We start from the raw sequence: 23,010 nt of genomic DNA, 5'->3' as shown, positions 1-23,010 counted from the left end.
AAGGATGATGGTATGTTGACAAAGTAGTGCAACATGTCAAGATGGTTGAAGTACTTTCCGTCAAGGAAAGGAAGTTTTCGAAGGAAGTCTAGATGACCAAAAGGTGAAAATATGTATGTAAATGTTTAACAAATTAATTCATGTCATAATATAGTTGCATACAATACGGGTAAATGCTCTACCTCATGAGCATGATCGAATAAAAGGGATCTCTTCCTTTGTAAAGATGTATGAAGGCATGGTTCACATATTGACAAGATGAAATCAACATAATATGTACTCATATGGAGTATGAGTTGGTTGACGAAGATGAAAGAACTATGGATGGAAGTTTTTAAAGAAGAAATATGTGAAGAAAGAAATAAGAGATCATGAAAGATGCAACTATAGTCACATAAGGTAAGAGAAAATTCTCAACATCTGATGACTAAAAGAATTGATTAGGATATATCCATGGAAAATGTATTAAGACTAATAAAATCTGGAAAGCAAGGAGACCCTTGACATTGAATATCTTGGAGATGTGCCAATAAATGTGCAAGATCTTGATGTTGCAAGAAAAGAAATGTCATGATGAAAGACCATCATAAAAGGTAACTTTGATTTGATGTTCATTTTGATCTTTGAACAAAATATACATGGATTCATATATAGGGCTATCGAAAGAGAGTTGTAGATGTCACCTACAACTAACACTCATGTGGTTGGATGGAAGATCCTAAAGGAAACATGACTTGGAAGAGGTAGATGTATCAAGAAACACTAGATGTGGACTAGAAGATCACTTTCTAAGGAAGAAAATGATGACATGACAAACATGGTTCGTGAAGCAAAGTGGTGGAAGATTGATGCCCTACAAAGAAAATATGAAGGCTCCATAATGATGAAGATGAAATTCATTACATCGAAAAAAGGAGCTCTACAAGTAGTTTAAGATATCATTATCTCCACCAAAGAGAAGAAAGTTGTTGGAAACAATTCCCTAGTTAGGAGGGAGCTTGGAAAAATCCCTCATTAAGTGGGATCTTGGGTACATTCCTTTTATAGGAATGTGTTGGTCCTCCATGGTTAAGAGGGAGTGACATATATGGTTCTCTACTTCATGTATCATGCACTAGACCAGGACTAACAACTGTAAGTCTTAGTGAAGGACACAAGGAGAGATAGACACATCATTATTATTGTCATATTGTGAAGAAACAATGGTGGATTGCGTAAGCATTTGAGATCGATTCTGATACTCTTTGAGGATGAGGTAGGGCATCTAAGATAAGAGTAGTTGAAGAGGAAATTCCTTGAGGATGTGTTATTCCAAGATAGGAATTGTCTTGGAAGGACATACCCTATGAACACACGGGTGGGGTATGTGGCTTGAAAGAGAATGATGATGGTATAGATCAGTCAATAGTTTCACCATCATTGTGCTTTGATCTTGTGAAGAGATAGAGTTGTTAGTTAAGGGCTTGCTATGTGACAATGTTGGTTAATATGATGCAAAGAGATGGCTTACCAATCTGACTCTTCTTATGAGAATTCTTCAGATTGAAAATGTCCAAGTACCTTGTATGGATCATGAATACCTCCCTAGTTAAGAGGGAGTGTTTAAATATGTAACTAGGTTTGATCTTCATAATGACATATGTAATCACAATTTTATGTATTTAGTGTAAAAAAAAAAAAATAATTTATTATTGTTGTTTTTGAGGCATGGGTTTCATGCTCAAGGGAATCTTTTTTTAGGTCAAGCACCCATTGAGTGCTTATAGGGTTTTTCATTTAGTCTACAAGTCAATTAAGTCATTGTCATGTATTGAAAACCCATTTGGGCATGTTACATATTCTAAAGAAAATATTATTTGAGTCAAAATAGAGTCAAAAGACCCTCCAAGACCTTGTCATGGTGCAAAGATCAAGTTGGCCTACATGAAGGACAAATCAGCGTAAAGATAGCAATTCATACCCTTCAAAAGCCTATATATAAGAAGAAACTCGATCTCATTTGGACACACACTCAAGCAAGTTTGATCTCTTCTAGATAGAAGCTAGAAAAAGACGAAAAAGAAGAAGAAAAACAAGATCGAAGTTTTTGGGCCTCTCTCTTTTATGTTAGGGTTTCTAAAGTTGTTGAAAATAACATATTAATTAATTAATTAATCAAGTAAATATTAATATTCAATTAATAATTAATTAAATAAATTATATATTTTATAAACCTATTAAATTATATATATATATATATATATATATTCTGAAGTAAAGTATTAGTTCATTAATTACTTATTAATTGATTATTGATTATTAATTATAAATATATTAATTAATTATATATTTTATAAATCTATTAAATAATATAGTTTATGTATAAAATATTTATTCCGAGAATAAGGTAATATATATAGATATTCTAAAATAAATTATTAATTAATTAATTATTGATTATGATTAATTAATTAATTATTAATTATAGTTAATTAATTAATTATAATCAATAATAATTAATTAGTTAATACTTTATTTTAGAATATATATAGATATAACCCTATTTTCAAAGTAAATATTTTATGCATAAACTATATTGTTTAATAAGTTTATCAAATATATAATTTAATTAACCTCTTTAATAATAACATCCTATCTCAACAACCCCCGATCGGGGTGATAAAGAGGGAAAGTACGAGAAGGTGGACAACGCTTGGGAGAGGATGGCCAGGATGGCCACCTACTACCTTCACCATAGATCAAAAGGCCATGATGGTGTCCTGCATGCCTGTGGGAGTTTCAAGGCAGCGTAGTGGAAGGAGTGTAGGGAGAGAGGAGGTAAGAAACGGCGGCAGTAGTGGGATGGGACGTGGGCCAGATGGGCTAAGGTACTTGAGGGTGGTAAGGTTGGGAGGAAAACTTAGTATGCAATGAAGGGAGGAGGAGAACTATGCAGCGACGGCATTGGGAGCTTCGGCGGGCGAGCATGAACACGGGTATGTCTCCTTTGGCTCTCCTCCTGCATTTCGCTCTGACTTGCTTAGTATGATGGAAGAGAGGGGTTCGACGGGAATCGCTGGGGAGGGGTGGCATATGAGCGGGTTTTCTTTTTACTTTGCCATGCAAAATAAGGCAGAAGAGGGGGGTAAGCAGGGATTTGCAAAAGAAGGGCTGAGGCTGAGCGGGTCAAAGGGTTGCCTGGTGAGAAAGAGCAAGGATCAGAGCACAAATATGCCGGGGAATTACAGTAGTGGGGCAGAGGGTCAGCCCGAGAAAACCGAGAACCCTGCCCAAGCGACGGGTAGCATGACAGAGGGCTTACTCACCTTCCTTTATCCAGGGGGGGAGAGCCCATTGACTCTTCAAAACAATGGAGGTGGACGGAGCGAGGTAGGAAGGCTTAGTGTCAAGGAAATGCTGACTAATGGGAAGATTGTAGCTCCTCGAAAGCTAACTTTTGCTAGTGATAACTGTAAACAGGCGACAATAAAGGAGAAAATGGTTTGCATGGGTAGAGGCAGGGGTCGTGGAGGCAGAGGGCGACAGAGCCAGTTGAGCAAAAGTGATCCGCCAACCTTGGCGCCCGCAAGCCAGAGGCGAGGAAGGAGATCCATGAGGACAACAATCTAGGAAGCCGCTCGAGCCTATAGAGAAGGGACGGATGTGGACATTCGGCAACTAATTCAAGAGATGGAAGACAGTGTAATGGAAGAGGAATCAGAACCAGAGATGGAGGAATGGGGAGATATCATCCTTGACCCAGGACACACCAGAGGCCAAATGACGCTTTATAGGCAAGCTCTGCATGTGTACTGGTGTTAAAGCGGCTACTAGCGAAGGCTCTCAAGCAAGTGGCAGGAGAAGTGGCAGCAATAGCCCAAGGAATGCCGAATATTAAAAAGGAAATGAAAAACTTGCAGATTATCATGATAATGCAAGACAGCAAGCTAGATGAGATCCAGCAAAGGCTGATGCAACTGGCTCCAGCACCAAATGACTCAATGGCAGCACCTGCTAATGTAGATTTAGACACTGATGACCGGAAGGATTAGTCTTTTACAGTTTCTTCTTATTATTATGTGGATAGCTTTTCTTTTCAAACGTTTATATGTTAGTGTGTAGCATGTTAAGTGTTTTTAGATGTACAGTTCATGTAGCATGGATGGAAAGACTGATTAAATTTTGTTATTGGATGGCTTATAACAAACTCAGGTGGCCAACAAACTTGGTTTCCCATATGGGCAAGTTGAGGCCACTAAAACAGTGTATCTGGATCAATTTTTTTTATAAATAGAAAAGGAAGGTACTACCCTAGCTTACAAAAAAAAAAACATCCTATCTCAGCAAAACTCCAAAAAATTATATTTATATTTTTTAATTTGAAATTATTTAATAAACCATATAGGATATTTCAATATGATAATTATAGTTATTTTCATTTTGACCTTTTGAAGAGGGAATGAGTATATTTGAATCTAATAATTACATATCGTTGACCTTTATTAATTCATTAGCTGACTTTTTTTTTTTCGTATTATTATCGTGATAATCAAAGTTTTAGAATGACAATTTTCATCTTTCAAAATTTTAATGAAAGTTTTTGGTGGGAAAAAACGACCTCTTATTTCAGCCATATTCCAATGTAGAAATGTTGTGGCAAGTTATAATTTATCCAAAATTTAGAAAATATGGTAACAATTTATTTTATTTTATCTAATATAAGAGTTAATATATATAACAATTGTATTAATGTGTTTGCATTTTATGTAAAGTTTCCAATTTCCTCACCATTAATTATCTAGCTTTGATCTCATTTCTTCATCCCAACTATCTAGCTGCCACCTAGCTACCACCCCCTCTCAATTTCTAGCCACCTCCCACCAAATATAAAATGAGATTAGTCTTTACAGACATAACATGAAATTAGTCTTACCTGACCAACTAGCTACCCTTTCTCACTAAGGATTCATAGAATTCATAGCTTTCATATGGATTATGAAGGAAAGCACCATAGATAAGGTATTCATCATTCTCAAGCCTCAGACCAACGAGCTACCTTCCTCACTAAGAATTCATATCTTTCATATCGCTTATGTGGCTTATGCAAGCAAGCACCATAGATAAGGTAGTCGTCCTTCTCAAGCCTCAGTCCAGTAGCAGCAAGCCTCAATCTAGTAGCAGCAAGGACTCGACTAAATGGAATATTGTTCAGAAGAAAGGGTGTAGTTCAGAAGAAAGGGTGTAAGATTTTGCCGACATTGCTCAGAAAGGGTGTAGTTCAGAAGAAAGTGTGTAATATTTTGTCGGCGTTGCTGAGAAGAAAGGGAATTCATCGCTTTCATATGGCCTATGAAGTCAAGTGCCATAGATAAGGTAGTCATCCTTGTCAATCCAAGCCTCAACCCAGTAGAAGAAAAGGCTCGACTAAATTGAACATTGTTTAGAAGAAAAGGTGTAAGATTTTGCAAGTGTTGCTCAGAAGAAAGGTTGTGAGCTTTTGCACGGAACATATGCTACTGAGAAAATATCTTTTGCAAATAACAAACTAAGAAGAAAGGGTGTATGAGTGTAAGCTTTTGTAAATAATAACAAGAGTATCTTTGCAGTGCTTACATCCTGCTCACCCAACAATCCCAAACACAGTAAGCAAGCTCCAACTTTTATATCCTATGTATAAACATTATGTATTACCATTGCTATATCTACTTAATAAGAGTAATGCAAGAAGTGGGTCATCATCTACAAGCTAGTCTAATCAATTATATTACCACACTCATGCCCTGTTAGATATAAAGGCAAAGAGTTTAGTATGAATTTTTATTTGAGGAAGATAAATATAACCCTTGTTGAGAAACCCGAAAACCTAAGTGGCCTGAGGCTTGGTTGGAGAATACGAATTTCTGTTTTAAGTTGCGGAATTACTCGAGTAACCAAAAGGATTGGTTGGCCATCTTTCAACTTAAAACTTTGTCCTCTTCCCTTTCATGTAGCTTTTTCTTTGGGAAAAGACTTTAACGCTTTATCACTGGCACTGTTCTTTCTTTCTTTTCTTCTTGGGTGGATGGCTCTTAATTGTCAGTAGTCTTGGCTTTTTTGCCTCCAATATGAGTCGATTTCCTGTCCCGTTTGGCCAGACCATTCAAATGGCATACCCATACTAAAAATAGTTTAGTATTGATGCTCTTACGCAGCATTAAATCCTTAGCCGGACCATACAAATGGCATACCCATGCTGTGAATAGCCCATCATTAAAGCCTTTACCTTGTAATGTCTTTTACCCAAAATTACAAAATTGTTGTGACGAGTTTACCCTGAAATCACTCACGCATCTCCTCACACTACCGCATGAGTGTAAAAATGGCGCGCCTCTACCCATCAATAGAGGTAGACATAATAGCGCTCAGTTGTTTAACGCCGATCTTCGGATAGATGCACCTATTTATTCCAATGCGAAAGGCTCTCGCTAATGGTGATCAACAATGCATCTCTTATGAGTTTGGATGCGTTTGTTACATGCATTTGTTTGGACACATTTCTTATGAGTTTGGATGCATTTTTTACAGGTTAAATAATATGGATGGCTCGTGGCTCTCTCGGAGACTATCTAAAAATGATTATTCAAGAAAGCTTGTAATGCACGCATGTGGTCCATGGTAGTTGGGTCTCCCAATGGCCGCCCCAGTATTCTATTCCATGACCCGCTGCTTTTTAAAATATATTTCTTAAAACGTTGTTGTGCATATACCTTATTGATGTATTTAATATTTCTATTAATATATTTAATATTTTGCTGGTTCTTCATCATTAATGAAGTTTTACTATGAAAATAGGAAAACATGCTATTCACCTCATCGTTTGGCCCACTTTTGCATTTTCTATGGCCCGAGCAGTGTTGCAGGTTGTCCTGAAGTTCTGTTGTCCGTGCAACATGCGTGCGTCCTCTCTGTACTAGGGTGTGGTTGTTGGGCCCGCTCCCCCTTGAAGGCTTGGAGCTGTTGTTATTCTGAATTTTTTACATATTTTTTAATTTTTCAACTGTAAAGAGTTCCGCGTAGTTCTGCATATGTTTTTCTTCTTAGCTGCGTCTTCTCTGTGGTTTATAACGGAATGTGCATGCTGTTTTTTTATTTTTGAAAGAATATTTTGTGGTAAGTTTTGATGAAATTTTTGTTCCTCACAATAATTTGTACCTTTTAATTTAATTTTTGATATTTAAATGTGCGCAAAACCATCGCCCTTGTAAATGATACTCGCTTTAGTCCTTTAACGATTTGTGTCTTTTAACGATTTTTCTTTTCCTCGTTTTGGGATTTTAGGTACTGTGTGGACATTTTTGTCTTTACAGCTATGATCAAACATAATTTATTCCTGGTTGTTCTTTGCAATGCTCTTAATTATTCCTGGTTGTTCTTTGCAATGCTCTTAACCTAGGTAGGAAAGAAACATTGACTGGTTAATCTCATGAATTACATTCTCTTCTGCCTTAATTTTCATGCAGGTAAAATACTAAAATATAACACTTCTCTGAGGAGATTCAATGAAAAAAGAAAATACTTAAAAAAATAATACAGTTTGGATAGTTTTTAGAGGAGTCTGGGGAGTGGGAGTATGACAGAAGAGTCAGTAGAATTTGCTCTTTTCAGCGGTGATTCAGCAAGGCTCGGCAAGACTTGGGAGTCTTTAAAAGTCTGATAGCAGTGGTATATAGCAGGATGTGGATTTTGTTTTTTATTTTCAAAAGAATGTTCCCTGTCTGGTTTTGTTATGATTAAAGTAAACGAAAGTTTTGTTACTCACATTCACAATAATTTGTTCATGATTGTTGTTTTTTTATCTTGGAAAGAATATTCCCTGGTTGTTTTTGTTATGATTAAAGTAAACGAATCTTTTGTTGCTCACAATTCACAATAATTTGTTCATGATTGTTCTTTGAAGTTTGTAATGCTCTTAACCTAGGTAGGAAGGAAACATTGAGTGGTTAATCTCATGAATTACATATTCCTCTGCTGCCTTTAGTTTCATGCAGGTAAAATATAACACTTCTCTCAGGAGATTCACTGTGCTTCCAATGGAAGATGGAAGTCTGGACCTCTCCCTGGCTGGGCTAAGATGTAAAATCAGCAAGCTTTTCTAATTCAATCCATCTGCGCAGTTTGTTATAACATATGTTGATGAAGACAATGATATTGTAACTATGCAAATGACAATGACCTTCTTGATATCTTGAATCGAGGTTTAAATCCTTTGCGCTTGAAGGTGTCTCTGATGAGTCAGAAGAACAGGACCACAAAAAAACTGACTCAAAGCCAACCGAATTTTTCAATACCCAAGGAGCAGGGGCGAGCTTTTGATCTAAGAAGCATTTGTTCAGATGAAACCTTGAAATTATTACCTGAGCCTTTACGCAAGGCAAGATCCCACTGCATAGATAGATCCCTTCTTCGGAGCTCCTCGATCCCTAAGTAAAGGGAGGGCGCTAGACTAATCTATCCTATAGGAATACGAATAATAGCGAAAGGAAGTGCTGGATCGTTGTAGTCTCGCCAAGGCCTGGGACTAAGCGTGGGTAGGTTTGTCCTGACCATGGTGGGTTCCATCCAAGTGCAGTAATGGGACAGGCAGCACAACAGCATCTGCAACAATCAGTTTGTGTCACCTTTTCAACTCAGAGAGCTATTCGCCTTCTTCTTGTCTCTGGTGCCATACACGTATTCACCAACAGATGAGTGCCATACACATATTCACCAACAGATGATCGAGATCCAGTGCTTGTCCCACCAGTTTACTTTATTGGCTAAGTCTAAGCCTATTGATTATCAATTATACGCCTTGATCTCGGGTAAATTCCCTAATGAAAGGTATTGGTGTCGAAGTTCTGCTTTGTCAATATGTGGGAAGGAAGAACTGAAAGATGAAAGAAGAATGGCTCAGTCCTATCCAAATGGGTGAGTTGTTTCAGGGCCCCAAAAGCCCAAGTAATCAGTAATGTTTTCTTGGTTTTAGTACGAACCCGCACTATTTTCATTTTATTGGATCAACAGAATATTACTCTACCTTCGTGCCTGTTACCCTAGCTCCTGTTCTTACCTTACCCGCTGAACCAAGTCTATTCCGATTGTGAAAACAACTCATGCATGCTGGACTTCGGGTCTTTGAATCAACTAGGAACATTAAGGAAATTAGGACCGGGACATTGGGGCAGAATCAATCTCCACTACAATCTCCACTATCTGAACGAGATGGCACAATGACTTATGTTTTTCAAGGTGGTTTTTTTCTAGGCCTATTGATATGCTTGACATCTTGATTTCAATGTTAAGGAAGAAATTAAATACCCATATTTTCCCTTTGGTCTAGCCCCTTGTTTGGTCCGATAGGCCGCCCTTTGTTAGGGCCAGAAATTTCATGACAGAGAATTAGAAAAATGGAAAAGCGTGCCATCAAAATACAGTTGGTAGGGAGAGAGTTATTATAGATTTCATTTGCAAGGAAGATCCAGCGAACTTGACAATGCTCCTTGTAAAATAACAATTAGTTTTGCTTGATTATGCACAACATGCTTGTTACATCCTAGATCATGCCATGCTCTTTGTATTGCACTGTTTTAGCCTAAGATCTCAGACTGATTTTTTTCTCATTGGGATATAAGGTGAAAATGGCTTTGGCTTATAGATAGGTTCATGGCTGAAACTGAATAATTATCCACTCAATGCATAAACTCACTCAATGCATGTTTCTCTTGCCGTTGTTGATTATAGAATGTTAGCCAATCTTTTATCCATGTTAGTCGACACAAATGCCATTTTTACTGATTTTCACAATATATCCTTGAACCCTTTTCTAGGTTATATGAATCCCAGATTTAATCTTATTAGTTGCGGTACAAAAAAATAAACAATCAAATAGATTCAGAAAGAAACCAATATTCACAGTAATGTAAATGTCAACACCAGACTCCATAAGAATCAAAAGCTAAAACATCTTCCTTATTTAAAAATTGATTTGCATTGAGGAACATAACATACAATAAAACAGTGTAAATATCATTCAAAATAAAACAGTGTAAATATCATTCAAAATAACAGTATAAATATCATTCGAAATGAATCAAACTTCAATGTCCAACCTTGTCTGAGAATTGCTTTGCATTGAGAAACAGAACATAAGATAAAACAGTATAAATATCATTCGAAATAACAATATAAATATCATTAGAAATGAATCAAACTTTAATGTCCAAGAATAAAATTATATGGAGATAGAAAGCACTGTTAAACAGATCTTGCAAAGCAGCGCATTTCAATTTCAAAGACACATGGGAATGGTTTTCCCCAAAATGTTGATCAAAACAGAGGTTTAGATTCACAAATAATTGTTTGCTGTTTACAAGCAATACAGCAGGGACTACCGCTACACAGTTGCCCTTGTTGATAAAAGTATTGAAACATTGTATTGAAACATTGCATTTAATTTTTGATAAAAGTATTGGAACATTCTATTTAATTTTGAATTTTGAATAGTATAGTGTGAGATAGGATTATCTTTGTCAAAATGTTACGGGGAGATTTAAGAATGAAGCGTTAGAAAACAAGTGAAACTTAAATATATTTTATTTTAGAAATATTATATATAATTATTTTTAATTAAAAATATAAGCTTTAAATTTCTTATTTTAATATATCAATGCTAATCATTAAAAATATTTATTAATAACATAAAATATTTAAATAATAAACTGATTTTTTTTTATGTTTGAAAAACATACGCTGATTGAAAATAACATAAAAAGATAAATTATTTATATTTTATGAAATATTTATTTATTGTTTTAAAAGCCAAAATAGGTTTGAAAAGGTCACGGTAATGCAAACAAGTTTTAATGAAGTCCTTTTAAACATACGACAACTACGTGAGATTTATTGCATGAATGAAGGGCCTTTATTAATTGGTTTATAAAGATTTATAAAAGGGCTTTTTATAAAGTTTGTTTTTTAATTTTATTTTGGGGAGAGTTTAGTGTTATATGAAATAAAAAGGAAAGGACTTTATCGAAGGTTTTTATAAAGTTTTTTTAAAGGAAAAATTGAAGGAGATTTTTGTAAGGGGAAGAGAATTAAAAGAAAAGGATTTTATTAAACAAGAGGGTTTAGGGTTTTGCAATATTGGTTGGTTTACAAATATTTTTTGGTTTTTTTAAGTATGATAATGTGTTTTAAGTGAAGATTGTGCTTTATGAGAGTGTATATTGAAAATTATATGTGTTTTGGGGGCCGATATGGAAGATAATCTCATGTAACCAGGGAAACAATTATAAGACAAAGGAAAGACAATAGTCATGGTCGCGTTTCCCTATAAGACAGAAGAAAGACAATAGTCATGGGTCACAAAACGCGACTGAAGAAGATTAAGAAAATGAATAAAAAGGAAGAGGCAGAGATTGTTGTCATGTTTAGAGAGGTTCTAGCCGCAGCCAAAGAACTGAGAAGTCTAGCAGAAGACAAAGAAGAAATCGATGGTAATTGGTGTAGCTTTGATCTGCTACCACCTCCTATGTTTACATGTAAATATTTTGATCATTGGGTTATCAAGATGTGAATTTTTCTTCTAGCTAAAGAGATAATTGAGTACGAGTCTAATAATCAATATGATGAAGTATGTGATGCTTTAGCATTGAATTTTGTAAAACAAGCATTAGATGATAAGTTTTTGTGCAAGGTAGGAAAAACTACAACTTCCAAGGAAGCATGGAAGATCTTGGAAGAAAAATTTGGTGCAAGAGGGAGTGACATGCAACAACAGGTTATGTCATAGGTAGAGAAGTTAGCCACGGATATGAGAGTAGATAAGAAAGACTCTAGGAGGACAACGGAGAATGGAGAATCCCACTCAAAAGTGGATGATGGTCATGAAGACTATAAAAGTGAAACCCATAATGCAGACATGCATATGGATAAAGAAGATGCAATAAAGATTGCAGAGAGAGAAGTTGAAGCCTTCGTGTGTGAAACAAGGCAAGAACAGATAAATTCTCAAGGACTCCACTGCAATGTGGATGGTGCAAATGATAGTGAATCCCACTGTAACAAAACACATGTGGATGATGGCTACAAAGTGAAATGTGCATTGGTGCATCTAGCCGCAATTGATGAATTTGGTGAAGTTGAAATTGTTAATGAGCACATGCATGCTCAAATATCTCACAATAGAGTAGATGAAAATTATGTGTTAAATTTCATGAAGAACCATTAACTGGTGATGAGTGGTTGCACATGATGCAACAGATAGAACACATTGATATGTTGTTATTTGGTGAGAGAAATCCACTTGTGTCTGGAAGACAAGTGGAAGACAACATGTTTGCAGCAACAAAGGTTTGTAAAGGAGTGGAAGATAAGGCACAAAAGGAAGAGGAAGAGGAAGAGAATGAAGCTCTCATTGTAGAGCATAATAAATACATTTCTAACATTGATCTTGAGTGTCCAGTTTACAAGAAAAAACAACAGTACCTGATGATGAAAGTGAAGAGAAAGAGATGGGTGTTTCTGAAGACAAAGATGAAAGCCTTGAAACAAATTTTCAGCAATAGAATCAAGAAGAGATAAAATTCTTCTATTAAGAAATCTGGTAAAAAGAAAGTCAATGATATGAAGCGCAAGAAGCAGCGTGAAGAACATAGTTTGAAGATGAAGAGTTTTGGCAGTAGTCCATGAGTGAAATAATCCTTAAAGAGGAAGTTGTAGAAGACTAACTTAAATCAAATTCAAAACAAGTCAAAGAAACATTGTAGTAGCAACAAATAAATTAATATGGAGCCTACAACAAGAACGCGCAATAGAGAATGAAGCAATTTTGAGGATATAGAATTTGGAAGAAGAGAAAAAGAAAATGCAAATTTGTAAAAGTTTTGAGTCATTGTAAGCCTAGCTAAGACATAGACTAGCAGACATGTTTGAATGATAATTGAGTCAATTTCTATTGTAACCCTAGCAGGCATAGTTGAGTCATGTTTGAGTTATGTTGATTCTTACAGTCGTAATTAAGGGGGAGTGCTGGAAATCATAATTACTCCCACATGCAAGAGTTTGACAAATCTGGAGAGTCGGTTAACTAAGTCAAGTCAAGTGAGTTGAGTTAAGTCATATTTTCAAAAAAATCAAATTTAGTGTATGTTTGCATGTTGAGTAATTTTGGGGAGTCGTTAGTCGAAAAAGTTTAGATACCCCTCATTAGGTTCATTGTAATCATCAAGTTTATGTGATCAATTGAAGAACCGCATCTCATGTTGCTTTGTGTGTCCAATTTGTATTTCCTCTCATCTGCCTTTCCAATACAAAGTTAACCTCAAAGCACACCATAGAGCAATAACTCAACAACAAAGTCGGTACCATTTCTAATGTCCAACTTATATTTTAAAACCACATTCTAAGAAAATAGAATGACAATACTAACTCCACAATTCTGCTTTTAATAAACACCAACAAAGAAACCCTATACATTTCCTTAGAAGCACAACTCCCTTATAATTCTTGTCACAAAGCAATCAACTCAAGACAAAGTCGATACCATTTCTAATACCCAACTTATATTTTAGAACCACCTTCTAAGAAAATAAAATGACCATACTAACCCCACATCTCCCCTTTAATAGGCACCAACCAAAAAACCTCATACATTTCTTTATAGCACCAACTCCCTTATAATTTTTGTCTTCCTAAATTTCACAAACTTAATCTTTCAAAGAAACCGCTCTAAAATTATTGTTTAACCTACACCATCATTATATATGTTTCTCCTCAAATTTAAAAATGAAAACTAAATTTCTGAACCCATATCCATTTAGTAGACCATAACTTAAAATTAGCAAAAGCAAAAAATCGTGTCTACCGCATCTTTTCCTTGGAGTCTCCTCCTGTCAACTGTTGGATGAAGTCATGGATGTAACTCTGCTGGCGTCCAATATTGTCCACTAGAATATCTCGGGCCTCCACTGCCTTCGATCTCATGCCCTTCCCTTCCTCTCCCACCATTACCATTTTCACGGCTTTACATACGTTTTCTCTGCTAAAAGAACCATCCTCTTCCCTCTCGATCTCCAATCCGGCCGTCAATTCTGTCGTTATCAGGCGGGCATTCAAACCTTGCTCAAGTCGTATGGGCAGCAGAATAAGGGGCAATCCGCAGCTAAGCGCCTCCATGGCGGAGCTCCACCCTCCGTGGCTCAAATACCCACCCACCGACGGGTGCGAGAGGATACGTACCTGCGGGACCCAGCCCCGGACCACAAGCCCCTGGTCCCGGGTTTGGGTCTCGAATCCCTCGGGAAGAAGCTCCAATGGATGGTCCAACTCCGAGAACTGTGGAGAGCGCAGCGACCAGAGGAATGGCAGCCTGCTCGCCTGCAAGCCAAGCGCCAGCTCGCGAGCTTGTTCTCTCGAAAGGAATGACTCGCTGCCGAATGATACAAACACCACCGAGGCGGCCCTCTCCCTGTCGAGCCATTCCAGCAGATCGGAGCTCTCGCTGCCGCCGGCAATGGACTGCACGGCCGGCATTAGAGGGCCGACCGAGAGCACGGGGACTCCAAATGCGTTCTGGAGATAACGAATATACTCATCTTCGCACTCAAAGCAGGATTTGATGGCAATTGCCACACATCCTTCCAGGCAATTATCCAATCGATACGCCGGAATAACGTGCCCGGGTATTCCTCTATAAATAACTAAAAAATCCTGCGCTTCGTACAGCCTGAACGAGATTGCCAATGATGGGTATCCGGGGGGCGGAACGGCCAGGTCCTCAGCTGTTATTTCCTGGTTCCGCAATTTAGAAGGGTGCATGATATAACTGGAACTGACGGGAGCATAGACCGAGAAATAAATCGCTGGAACGCGCATCTCTGCAGCGGCGCTTTGCGTCCAATATTGGACGAAGTCGTGGATGAGATAATCCGGCGAGAGTTGCCGAAGCAGGCTTTGGAAGGGCTTTTCCATTCCGTCCATGGCTTTCTTGAGGGGAAACGCCATTTCTACGGGGATGTCTGCCGTGCATTCCGCCCCCGGAGTCAGGCCTTCCGTCAGCGGTAACGGCAGTTCCAGCAGATCGATCCGGCCCGGCCACTCCTGAAGTTGCAAGGACGACCTAATTCTGGAGATGTTAACGGGCGTGGAGAGGAAGGAAACGGTGTGACCGTGGATTGCAAGTGCCTTAGAGAGCTGTAAGAAGGGATTTATGTGTCCTTGCGCCAACCATGGGAAGAGCAGAAAATGAAGCTTCTTCTTCTCACCGTTACTGTCCATCTGGATGTAAGGAAAGGAAGATATATGCAATTTGAGTGGCTATCTTTAATCTCTGCATTGAATTTATAGATGAAAATAGCGGCTTGCTTTTTAACAATGGATGGACAATACTCAGTCAGGGCGGTGGATAGGAAAATAAGAAGTGAGAGGCTCATATTCTTTCCTTTCCTTTTCTAGTTTTTAAGTTTTTAAGGTAACCCCTTATGCTCGAGATTTTCATATAATAAGGTTTATTAATTAACCAACTATTCCGGAGAGTTAATCCCTTATGCTCTGAATCAGATCAACTTGAGGGGAATAGTTCGACACTCGAACGGAATCGACAAATTTTTGTATTTTTTGCCCCAGTTCTCGCGAATTTTACATCACTTACCAGTTCTGAGGAGGTCTATTTTTCTATTCCTTTAAGGGGAGGTCAAGAAATGGGATAAAAGGAAAAAAGAGCTCATGAGAAATAAATAACATTAAGAAGTGAGAGGCTCATATTCTTTCCTTTCCTTTTCTAGTTTTTAAGTTTTTAAGGTAACCCCTTATGCTCGAGATTTTCATATAATAAGGTTTATTAATTAACCACCTATTCCGGAGAGTTAATCCCTTATGCTCTGAATCAGATCAACTTGAGGGGAATAGTTCGACACTCGAACGGAATCGACAAATTTTTGTATTTTTTGCCCCAGTTCTCGCGAATTTTACATCACTTACCAATTCTGAGGAGGTCTATTTTTCTATTCCTTTTTCTGGATTCTCTTGATACGGGGTTGGTATTTTGGGATCCTCCGTCCTGCTGTTTCATTAAATTTCCATTTAGGGAAGTTTATTCGGTGGGAGGGAGTAGACCTTTCCCGTGCTGCGAGCATTACGTGCTCCACCCATATTTTAAGCGGCAATTCTTATTCCCAATTCTATTGAAATATAAATGTGTCTGACATGCGAGAGGAATAGGAGTTGCTTTGCTGCTAACATGCCAAAGTCAATTTTGAAGGAAATATAAATGCAAGGCAACTCCTATTCTCCTCGACTTGACATCTTATTTTTTGTTTTACTCTAATCAAGACCACTCATTAATAAACTTGCTTCCCAGTCACTCCACCTGGCAGGACCACAAGCTACCTTCCCATGCTCCACCTACCTGCCTCCACCATCCTCTCACCTAATCCGTCGTATCCTTACTGACTCTGTTGTCTGACACCCCTTTGTTGACAGATTTGGACCCATCTGATATCTTTAGATCCGACACATCCGAGCATGAGGCTTTCATCTACACTACAGTGGTCGCTGAGCTGGCACATCCTCATGGCATTCCCTTCGGCCTCCGTCACTATCTAGATCCTCTGGTTGGGCCTCCTCAAGATGGGGCGCTGGATTATTATGCGACCAAGTCTCATCTTCATGCGTCGGACCACACAAGTATTCTACATGCGGACCTTTCCACCCGAACTGGGCGCCACACAAATGCTTGGGGCCCAAAGACCCGGAACCAGTGTAAAACACTCGAACCTGATCCTTAGACCAAACTTCTTAGTTTTGGCTATGATGTTATCTTGGACCGTGTTATCAACTTGCAAAAAAGGGCTCTGGCTAAGCGTTGGTATTTCTCACACATGCAGGAAAATGAAATGAGATCATGGGTGGAGATGAAATAGAAACCCATACTCTCCCACGGTGAGTCGGCTGATGAACCAATGGTAGATTTTTCATTTTCTATCTCTGGAGGTCGTGGAAAAAATTCATAAGCTTCCCTAGGTACGTGGGCGAGTCTTCTTGGCTTTGCACGAGTGGTATGTTGGTTTCAATCCTCTGCGTGCCACTCCCTGTAATAATTTACTATGGCTCAAGTTGCCCGGTCTTCTTATAGATTTTTAAACCAGGAGGGTTTTCATGGAGATCAGGAACTCCATTGGCAAATTTTTTTACACAAATCCTAAGTCACTGGGCGCTCAGGACAAGTGGGTGGCCTGGATCCTAATCGCATGAAGTTTTGCTGGTGGACTGCGGGGGCAAATCGACTTGGCATGGGATAACATTCTTATACATCAAAGGTTGGATTACTGGTGTAGTCCTTTTCAGTGTCTTTTCTATCATCGAACGGGCCACCTCTTGGCAAAATGCCCGCGAAGATCTCACAGGTGGACATACAATGCACATCGGTCCAATGTTTGGGGTTGATGTTGGGTGGATAAATGGACGACGGACTGAGGAAAGGATGGAGACCATTGACTGGACCTGCCAACTCCTACAATCTAGTCTTTCAGGTACTTTGATCAAATATTTGCCTTTAAATTATGATTATACTTTCATACTCTCTGGTTTCTTCGCCTTCGATGTATGTGCCTCCCCCCATTATGCACCCTCATGTTGATCTTACCACGACCTCGCATGTTGATGTTTCCATCCAATCTTCACCCTGTGGGTCGACTTTCCTCATCTCCCCCACATGAGACTCTTTTGCGGCCATCGATCCCATGGGACCTAACCCTACACTTTATCTCCTGAAAACTACGGATAAGCAACCCTCACATGTCTACCCAAACTCAATTGCCTCTCTCCCTACTCCACATTCACCATTATCTTCTTCTAGGAACTTGACCGATAGTGACATCGAGCTCCTGTTCAATAACAGGGCTCTTGAACTTAGGTCTGTTACCATCCAAAGGGAATTCCCTTGGACCTCACCGCATATTAGCCCCAATTTGGCCCTAAATATCACTATGAGATGAAAGGAGGAAAGGGGAAGCCGCCACTTCTGCGAACGTTCCAAGGCTCCATATTTTACCTTTGCTGAGTCTGCCTCCCTCGTGGACATCCCCATTGGCACATCCTATGATCCTCAGGCCCTTAGAGCTACGTCGCTCGCCAACCTGGCCCCATGACCCTCTGCCTTTATCTAAAAATGTAGTTCTTGGGGGACCCTATGAAATTCGTATCCCTTAGAGATATGTTCACCTCTGTAAACCCTATTATCACTCTACTGCAACAATCCATGACTAATGCTCATAAAGCCCTTGTTTAGTTTGGGAAAATGATGCCTACATGGGATATGGTGGTCGTGGACTCAAATGGACTCTCGAGCGGCTTGGTGTCCATCTGGAATCCTTGTTGGGCTACTTTTCCTACTTATCACTGTTTCACTGGCATACTCCTATCTGGCGCAATTAGGGGTGTGCCTAGAATAGTCCGCGTTCTTAACATTTATGCTCCATACTGGGATATAAACTTTTTCTGGAACAAGATGGAAGCCATTGGTCTCCTAAAAATTGAATCCCTCATTGTGGCAGGAGATCTAAGTGCCACCTTCTCACTAGATGAATGTTGGGGCATTGTTCGTAGGAGGGATCCAATGGTGGACAGACTTGAGTCCGTTTTCTGTGACTGTAATCTGTTGGACATTAGACCACATATTTTGGTTCCCACCTGGAACAATGGAAGGGAAGGCCAACAACACATTTCCAAACGATTGGACAGGTTTCTGGTAAATGAGGACATTATTGAGAAGATGGGCTACTTACAATCAGATGTTCTTAAAACTTACATCTTTGACCATTTTCCTATTACACTTCGATGGAGGAGGAATGGGGTCTGCCTGGGGATGCCATTCACATTTAATCGTGTCTGGCTCGAGGACAAGGATTTTAATGCACTGATTCAAGATTTTTGGAAAGATCACTGGTCTAAAGTATGCTCCCCAATTCTATCAATTCACAATAAACTACTTGCCCTTCAAGGGGAGGTCAAGAAATGGGATAAAAGGAAAAAAGAGCTCATGAGAAATAAAATGGAAGATATTAAATTACAATTGGAAAGGTTGGGAAGGGACTTGGATGTGGGGAGCCCATCCCAGGAACTATTGAGGAACATAAAGAGCCTAGAGGGAAAAAAAGAAAAGATCCTCCACATTCTAGAGGTCACATGGAGACTCAAAAGCAGGGTGCTATGGATCAAAGGATATAGAAATACTAAATTTTTTCATAGATACGCCAACTACAGAAGACACACAAACTCTAGTTGGAATATCAATGACTCAAATGGGAATGTGGTACACTCCATTTTGGACATCCAAAGTGAGGCTGTAAATTTTTTTGATGATGCTTATAAGTGTCGAGGGCCAAATGGGGCAAAGGATCAAATCTAGGGGGTAGATACATATCCTACTATGTTTAATGCAAAATCCAATGAAGAACTCCACAAGATGGTCAATATTGAGGAGGTACTTCTTGTACTTAAATCATTCACAAAAGACAAGTGACTATCAATTTGGGGTAGCATCGAATGTGTTCTAAGCCTCGAATTTTTCAGGGAGGCTTGCGCACATGTATTCCAAAGAACCCAAAAACCGTTTTGGGAAATTCCACCCAGAAGTGATTTTATTAAAATAATTAATATTTTTAATGGGGTTCCTAAGTTTAAACTTAGGAAAATTAAAATATTGATGGGTATTAATCTGATGAGGGTGAAATTTCTAGAAAAAGACACGAATCAGGCCAAAATGATCTGAGCCTTTTATTATGATTTAATCTAGGCCATTGGTTGTCCAACAAAAATATATAAGAAGGGACTTGAGGGTCATTTGAAAGACACTGAGAGAGATCAAGAAATTGATTTTCTGAAGTGAGAAGTTCTCAGGAGGAAAAATCAATTGAGGAGATCTCTTGTAGCAAAGGGGCAAGGATATTTGGGTTGGAGGATCTTCTTCGGAACCTCAAATACTCAACAGACAGACAAAGATATAACAGTGGAGGCAGCGCAGACCCAGAGAACACTGACGTTGGTCCAGGAGGGCCCATGTGGTGCTTGAAGCAGTGCCAGAAGGGCCATTAGAGAAGAACAATTGTCCTCCTACATAAATATGAAACTTGTCGGGAAGCTGCTGGATCACCCGGGAAGGTTGACGTTAGAGCTCCAAGAAGCAGTGAGACCCAACACAGAGGTGACACGGAGCCTCAAAGATCTCAATGCAGGCCCATGCAGTTACTGCAAAGGGGCAGTGCAGTTGTAGTCGGGGATAGTCAGTTTAGTTGTCGGATCAGAGGGATTTGTTAGATGAAGTGAGGAAATCTCACTAAGTTTTCTGCCAGTGTCTTTTTCTCCATAACTGGATTACCAAAAGGGCATTCATAGTTGTATTTAGAACTACTACTTAATAATAATAAACCCTCAGAACTGCTACACTGGTTTTCCCAAGTTGGGTTTTTCTGGTGACGTTTGTCCAAAAATAACAGTGTCCTATGTGCTTCTATTTTCCTTGCTCAGTTTCTATGTTTCATAATCATATTTAAATTGGTGTAGTTTTCTTTAGTAATTTACTTGAATGTTTCAAGAAGAAATCTGAAATAAGCTTGTAATATAATTTACAATCTAGGTGAAGTAGATTCAACTAGTTGCAGTAGGATTCCTGGGATTGTTAGATCTAGGAATTTTTGCATGGTTTCAGAGTTGTTGATGCGAAATAGGGAAGAGAAGGTCTAGCACTGAAGCAAGGGCCAACTTGTTGCAGCAAGAAGTAGTTCGAATCCGCTAAGGGATTGCACAGTTCTAGCCATGAGGGTTGTATTTTCGTGGGTGTTTATCTCTGAGTGAGCCGACAGAGAAGTAAGACTACCAGATTGAGAATTTGCCAAGGTAGAGGGAGCTATGCAGAGCCACGTAGAGCTAGAGGGATGTAGTTTTCTACAAGCTTAGTGCTAGGTAGAAAAGTCGTTAAAGGAAGGAAGCAGATCACGTGTTGAGGGAATTTCTTCCTCAAAGAATTCCTAGCCAAGGAATTTGAATTCTTTAGAGCTGAGCAACAACGAGAAGTAACAAATCTACTGACTCCAGTATGGATTGTGTAGGCTAGCCTAGTGCTACGCAGACGAGAGAGGAGGTAGTGCGACATTTGCAAAGATGGACACGAATGGACATGATCTATGGAAGAGAGGAAAATTAGATCCAGTTGCTGCAAATTTCCCACATAGATTAGTATCCCTGCTACCACAGCCCAACAAAGTCAGTGGCAAGAGGGTCACAGTGCCAGCAAACACAGCTAGTCATTAAAATGATAGTTGCATAGCTAGTTTTAGTTAGTTTATGGAAGACAATTGCAAAACTAGTTGTAGTGACACAGGGAATGTGAATTTCCAAGTTGTAGCATGCAGGTGCAGTTCCAGCCAGGAGATTCCCAACGTAGAGCTTCGTAGTCTAGTTTCCAGTGTAGGAGCACTGTGCAAGTTGCCAGGAGGGAGTAGAGATATTTCTGATAAGGAGATGGAGACTCAAGGGAAGTCTAGTTTCAAAGGGAGCAGCCCTATGGAAGCTAGTACTTCAAGATTTGAGGAAATCTCACTAAGTTTTATGCCAGTGTCTTTTTCTCTGTAACTAGATTGCCAAAAGGGCATCCAGTGTTGTATTCAAAACTACTGCTCAATAATAATAAACCCTTAGAGCCGCTACACTGGTTTTCCCAAGTTGGGTTTTTCCGGGGACATTTGTCCAAAAATAACAGTGTCCTATGTGCTTCTATTTTCCTTGCTTAGTTTCAATGTTTCATAATCATATTTAAATTGGTGTAGGTTACTTCAGTAATTTATTTGAATGTTTCAAGAAGAAATCTGAAATAAGCTTGTAATATAATCTACAATCTAGGTGTAGATTCAGCTAGTTGGAGTAGGATTCCTCAGAATGTTAGATTAAGGAATTTTCTTAGTTGCCAAGAATTGATGGGTGGACAATTGAGTTTTCATCCACTTATTTGATTTGATTGGACTAGATTTGGTAGGCATGGTTGAAGAATCTAGGAGACGGGTACATCATGGAGGCTATAAACTCCACTTTCATCCCCCTTATTCCTAAAAATAATGATCTGAATTATTTTGCTCATTATAGGCCCATATCCATCTGCAATCTGATATACAAGATTATATCATAGATCATCGCAAATAGAATCAAGCACACCCTTTCCTCACATATCTCTCTAGAACAATTTTGTTTCTTGTAGGACAGACTAATCCATGACAAGGTGGCCACGACAAAGGAATCCACGCACTCTATTCACACAAGGAAAATGGAAGTAGTAGTCATGAAGATTGACCTACAAAAAGCATATGGCAGTGTTGATTGGGCTTTTTTCCGCATCATTCTACATAATATTGGTTTGGAGAATAGGAATATCAAGTGGATTATGGCATGTGTCACCTCTGTCAAATATGTTGTAATCATCAATGGTTACCCCAATAATTTCTTTGGTACTTGTAGAGGTCTCAGACAAGGATGCTCACTATCTCCCTTACTTTTCATCCTTATTATGGATGGACTTAGTTACAAAATTAGATAAGCATGTGTGGAGGATGGATTTCGTGGCTTGGAAATTGGCCGAGATATCAAAGTCACTGGCAGTTTATTTGTGGACAACATTTTGATATTCGACATGATATTGGGATACCTTATTCAACATATTTTATAGATTTGGCAGTGCCTCTAGACTGATGATCAACAAAGGGAAATCCATCCTATTATTCGCAGTAGGCAAGACGAAGGATATTGAATTCATAAAAAACATGTTTGGTATTGAGGCTGGGCACATCGGTAAATACCTGGACTTCTTCATCAAGCCTAATAATTATAAGATCAATGATTGGTGGTGGGTTGTAGACAGGTTTCAGAAGAAAATCTCAGGATGGGAACATTGATTATTATCCCTGGGTGGAAGAGTCACAATCATACAATCAATACCTCAGCAACTGGCAGTATCCTGGGTGCATC

The 23,010-nt window shown here is 38.8% G+C and overlaps 1 protein-coding gene across 1 annotated transcript; it reads right to left on the bottom strand.

Moving 5' to 3' along the window:
• Nucleotides 1-13,425: 13,425 nt before the first annotated feature.
• Nucleotides 13,426-15,401, bottom strand: LOC149244125 (UDP-glycosyltransferase 79A6-like). Its single transcript, XM_089374749.1, has one exon. The coding sequence runs from the start codon at nucleotides 15,274-15,276 to the stop codon at nucleotides 13,861-13,863; it is 1,416 nt and encodes a 471-aa protein (XP_089230875.1). The 5' UTR covers nucleotides 15,277-15,401; the 3' UTR covers nucleotides 13,426-13,860.
• Nucleotides 15,402-23,010: the final 7,609 nt, after the last annotated feature.

The sequence above is a fragment of the Pinus tabuliformis genome, chromosome 8 (assembly GCF_031772625.1).
Source record: "Pinus tabuliformis cultivar Carrire ecotype Pingquan chromosome 8, CPIR1, whole genome shotgun sequence".
Lineage (NCBI taxonomy): Eukaryota > Viridiplantae > Streptophyta > Pinopsida > Pinales > Pinaceae > Pinus > Pinus tabuliformis.
Note: the sequence above shows the minus strand (reverse complement) of the source record. Positions and strands in the feature narration are given on the sequence as shown.